Genomic DNA, 5494 nt, shown 5'->3' with positions numbered 1-5494 from the left:
TACGATGAGAACCTGCTTTATGTTGGCCTCCACCTCCGCAGAGTCAGGCTGTCCCTTTTGCATCTCCATTCCACCTTTCAAGATGTTACTGGCATCGCTCATCTGCTGTCATCTCTCACTGTTTGTCCTGGACCATGTACACCATTTCATCCCTTTGCTGTCATATTAATGGGATTTGAGATAAATGCATATTTAAAGCTTCAGATTTCACCAGAAGCCGACTATATTCAATTCAACCGATTCTATTGAGCACCTACCATGAGCCCTGTTCTTCTTAGTCATGGACAATTTTAAGCCCAGACTGACTCTTCCCTTGTCATTGAGGAAATCCAAGCTCAGGAAGAGAATTCTTTTCTCCTCTGCTGCCCGGTCCCCACACACACACACACACACACACACACGCACGCACGCACGCACACACACCCCTTAAATGCAATATTCTCAACCAGACTATGGGCTCCTCGGTAGCAGAACCATGTCTTATTCATGTCTGTATCCCTGCACTTAGCATAGTGTCTTGCACATAGAGCATAATAACTCTCAAAGAAATAAATGAAAGAATAAATGAAATCCAAGCTCGTCATACGTGTAGGACACACAGCACAATGAATTTTGAATGAGCAGGTATTTCGTATCATCTTCACCACTGCTCTTCAGGGACATACTGGAAAGCTGCCATAGGACATGCTGCCCTGACAGCAAGAGGCCATTTTACAGGACAGGAAACTAAGATCTGAGGTGGTTGAGCAACTGCCCATGTCACACAGTCCTAAGAGCAAAGTCTTAGGACTCACGGCCATATGTTCATTCTGCTTTGCTAGTTAGACTCCTACGTGATTCTATTTAGCCAACAACTTGTGAGGAAGCTAAAAAGAAAGCTGAGGAGTTTGATAACCAAGTAGATCAGTAAAGGACAGTTTCAGAGAGCAAAAAGGCTTCTTCCCCCAAGAGATAATGAGTCTCTTAAATATGGGGCTTAAGTTTGTTGTTGTTCTGAGGAAAAGAACAGTATTGGAATGTGCCCAAGCAAGGCATTGGGGTGACTGAGAAATTTTCTTCATGCCAACTTTTACCCAGTTAATGTGATCACAATGAGATAGGCTGGATGGCCTCTTAAAGGAATTTGAGACTTTGGAAGAATAAGCGAATGAAAAACTAGCAAGGACGCAGGTTGTGGGTCAATATGAAATCAGGAATAAAATTTTAAAAATAATATGAGCTGAGCAGTGAGCCATGTGCCCAGAATAGAGATTAAGCATGAGTTATCAGTCAAGGGAACTCCTTCCAAGGTATCCTGCGTTGGGTTGGGGAACCCACAGAAAGGAATTTGAGCAGGGGTGAGGCAGTCAAAAGGGTTTGACACAGAGACACCCTGCTCAAAGAACATGTAAGTTAAACAACAATAGCCAGAGTATCCACACTGTGTACACTTGAGTCCTTAGATTCCCACGCCTTGTGGGGCTTTATTTACAGTGCAAGGGGTAAGAGGAGGGCCACTCCAAAAGAAGGAGAACAGGAAAGACCAGGAACCCCAGCTAAGTGTTTGCAGAGGGTCTTATTGCGTCACAGCTGTTGGCCCACAGGAAGTTACTCAGAGAAGAGGAAGGTGATGGGGTTGGATGGAAGGGACTTTTGTCTGCATCGTCGTTGATTCAAAGCCATGGTGCTATAGGCACCATGTTGAGCATCAGGGATTCAGTGGCCAGCAGAATAGATGTGCTTCCTGCCTTCTTGGAATTTACAATCCAGTGGACTATTGGGAGAACCCTAGGGTTTCCAAGGAACTTCTTTTTTATTGATTTGTTTTTCATTATAATTGACATATAGTATTATGTTAGTTTCAGGAGTTCAATATATTGACTCAATATTGATATACCTCACAAAACGACCACCACAATAAGTCTAGTAACCATCTGTCACCAAACATCGTTGTTATGATGTTATGGACTCTGTTCCCAAGGAGCTTCTTGAAAGAAGGTAAATATGGTAGACTTTATGAGACAATTATAGCAGGCTGAAGAAATATGCAAGGTATCTATCTGGTCATGTCTGGAAGAAACTGGGGAGTCAATAATGGAACAGGAAGCTACTTGAGCAAGGTTCCACAGAGAACAGCTTCTCAGCCCCAGAGGAGTGCAGACCTCCTAGATGGGGACGAAGCCTATGCCCATGATGTGACCCGGTGACCCCTTGTGCTGCAAATTCACCCCACACCTGCCTGCCCCCCTCTCCTTTCAGATCACAGCCAGTGCGATGGATCCAAGCCGGTTCTATGGCCACGTGGGCTCTCCGCTGGGCGGCCCCCCAGGTCAGAGGGAGTTTGTATCCTCGGGGAACAGTTTGCGGCTGACTTTCCCTGCACCAGCCTCCTCTGCGGACAGGACAACAGGCCTCCACAAGGGCTTCCTGGTCCTCTACCACGCCGTGAGTGAGTGTCCCTCGGGGGTGCACTCTGCCCATAGCCATGGCCCTGGTGCCTTGAAGCTCCAAGCAGAAACTTGAGTGACTATTGACACTGGGGGCTCAGGAACACCCAGGCCCACACCTTCCCTGCCCCCTCCAGGCCTCTGCTGATGAGCTGCCAGTTAAAGGGCAGCCATTGCTCAACAGTTGTTTCCATGACTATTTACTGGCCCAGAATTTGCAGATCATCTTGTTTTTTCAAGAGAAGCCAAAGGTTACCAATTGTTTTTCAATTGGTAACTCAGAATTTTTTTAAAGGTAATATATGCTCACTATAAAAATATCCCAAAAATGTGGTAAAGAGTAAGTCTTTCTCTGGTCTCTGGCCCCTTAGTCCCTGGCTATCTTGTCCAGAAACAACTCTGTTCTCCATTTCCTGGGTATTTTTCCAAAGACATGCTATGCCATTCAAATATAATTGTGTGGGTAGGTGTGTGTGTGTGTGTGTGTGTGTGTGTGTGTGTGTGCGTGCTGCATGCATACTATTCACAATGTTTTAAATTTGACATTTTTCACTCAGTGATATATCTTTTTTTTTCAGTGATATTTCTTAAAGATCATTCCATATACATGTGGCTAGCGTTGCCTAATTATTTTTAATGGCCATATAATATTCCTTTGATTGATGTGTCATAATGTGTTTAATCAGTCTTCCACTGGTAAATATCTTGCTGCCACAGACAGTACTGTTATGGATATCTTACATATACATCTTGGAGCACACATATGAGGATAAATTCTTAAAAATGGAAATGCTAGGTGACAAAATGCATTTTTAATTTTGGTATTGCTAAATTTCCCTCCTAAGAGGTTTTGGTACTTTACATTCCCACTAAGCATGTCTGAAAATGCCCACTTCCCCATATCCTAGTTATTTGTTTTTTAGCATTGACCATCTGATCAGTGAAAAATAGTTCAAATGTTTAAAAAGAAAACAAAAAACACTGTACAGGTCAAACTAAATATGGCCATGGCCCAGAATCACTCTCTGGGGTGCCAGTTTGCAATTCTGTTCTAGGTCCTAATGACCACTTCTTCCCTATAGGTATGAACCATAGTCGGCCCATCAGCCAGGCTAGTGGTGGCTCTGAGGCCACACACACACCTGGGGACAACTCCTCCGACATCCAGAACCACTGCCAGGAGCCCTATTATCAGGCGGTGCCAGCAGGTGAGTCCCCACCTGCTGGGGAACCAGCTTCTATCTGCCTTACTCCCACCAAGGGGCCTGCGGCACCTACTTTTTTAGCCCCACCTCCCAATTCTGAGCCTCACCGCATTTCACTCCTCAGAGACACTCACCTGCAGAGCCCAGAGCCCTGGGAAAGAGACGCTAGACAAGGAGGAGGCTCCTCACTGTGTGCCTGGTGAGTAGTGACCTGCCAGTGCTGTGATTATGGCCACTTTCCAAGCAGGGGCCTGTGGACCAGGATACAGGGGGTTAGAGGAAAGCCTTCAAATAGAAAGAGGAAATCAAGGCAAGAGGGGAGGAAGAAGAGGGAAACCAAGAAGGTCCAGAAAAGAAGAGGCAAGGAGCTTGTCCCGTATTCTTCAAAGATCGAGAGATAACCAAGCCCAGCCGGTGCGGCTCAGTGTTTGAGCATCGACCTATGAACCAGGAGGTCACGGTTCGATTCCTGTCAGGGCACATGCAGGCTCGATCCCCAGTGTTGGGGTGTGCAGGAGACAGCCAATAAATGATTCTCTCTCATCATTGATGTTTCTCTCTCTCCCTCTCCCTTCCTCTCTGAAATCAATAAAAATATATTTTTAAAAAAGAGATAACTAAGAAAGCAAAAGCATGAAGGAAGATAATCAGGTGGAAAAGTGAAGGGGGAAGGGGCAGGGTTGTAATAAGAGGAAACCCCTTCTTGGTACGGTACGCGTTAGGAATACACAGACAGGCTCTCCGTCCCCAAAACATCTCCCTTCTGAGATCCCACCGGGCCAGAAAGTCCACCTTTTTTGTTTGTTTGGTTTTTTTCCTGAAATAAACTTCACATAATATAAAGTTCACCATTTTAAAGTGTACAACTTAGTAATTTTTAGTCTATTTACAATGCTGTGCAACAATTACCACCAATTCCAAAGCATTCCCATCATCCCAAAAAGAAACCCAGTACCCTTCCAACTCTCCCCTTCCCCACTAATCTGTGTTCTGTCTCCATGGACTTGCCTATTCTGAACATTTCATATCAATGGAATCATACAATATGTGACCTTTTGTGTGTGGCTTCTTTCATTTAGCACAATGTCTTCAGGATTCATCCACATTGTAGCTTGTATTCGTACTTCCTTCCTTTCATGAGTGAATAGAATTCCACCGTGTGGACATACCACATTTTGTTTATCCATTAACTAGTTGATGGACATTGGGATTGTTTCCACTTTTTGCCCTTTATAGACAATGCTGCTATGAGCATTCATGTACCAGTTTCTGTTTGAACGTATGTTTTCAGTTCTCTTGAGTATATACCTACGAGTGGAATTGCTGGGCCCTATCATAACTCTATATATAACTTCTTGAGGAATTGCCAAACTGTTTTCCACAATGGATGCACCATTGTAAATTCCCATCATCAGTATATGAGGATTCAAGTCTACCATTTTTGAAACCCCCTTTTTTTTTTTAGTTAAACCATTGCCTTTCTAACCCATTTGAATAAATTTTTCAGATTTTACTCCTGATCCACAGAAAGCTCTAGGGCAGCCGTGGGCAAACTATGGCCCGCGGGCCGGATCCGGCCCGTTTGAAATGAATAAAACTAAAAAAAAAAAAAGACCATACCCTTTTATGTAATGATGTTTACTTTGAATTTATATTAGTTCACACAAACACTCCATCCATGCTTTTGTTCCGGCTTCCGATCCAGTTTAAGAACCCATTGTGGCCCTCGAGTCAAAAAGTTTGCCCACCCCTGCTCTAGGGGCAGCCTGAGGAAATGGCCATGGGCAGTGTGGCTCAGTTAGTTGAGCATCGTCCCATGCACAAAGGGTCACCAGTTCGATTCCGGGTCTTGTAGGCTCCATC

General features: G+C 44.5%; 1 protein-coding gene across 1 annotated transcript; it reads left to right on the top strand.

The window, feature by feature from the left end:
• Positions 1–2238: 2238 nt before the first annotated feature.
• Positions 2239–3830, top strand: LOC106696156 (complement C1r subcomponent-like protein; the record flags this gene model as incomplete). Its single annotated transcript, XM_023749483.1, has 3 exons — positions 2239–2428; positions 3509–3634; positions 3756–3830. Coding segments are annotated over 3 exons (391 nt in total), but the record flags the coding sequence as incomplete, so codon positions are not given.
• Positions 3831–5494: the final 1664 nt, after the last annotated feature.

This window comes from Myotis lucifugus, unplaced genomic scaffold (assembly GCF_000147115.1).
Source record: "Myotis lucifugus unplaced genomic scaffold, Myoluc2.0 scaffold_10873, whole genome shotgun sequence".
Lineage (NCBI taxonomy): Eukaryota > Metazoa > Chordata > Mammalia > Chiroptera > Vespertilionidae > Myotis > Myotis lucifugus.
The sequence above is the reverse complement of the archived record's forward strand: the minus strand, read 5'-3'. Positions and strand labels throughout refer to the sequence as shown.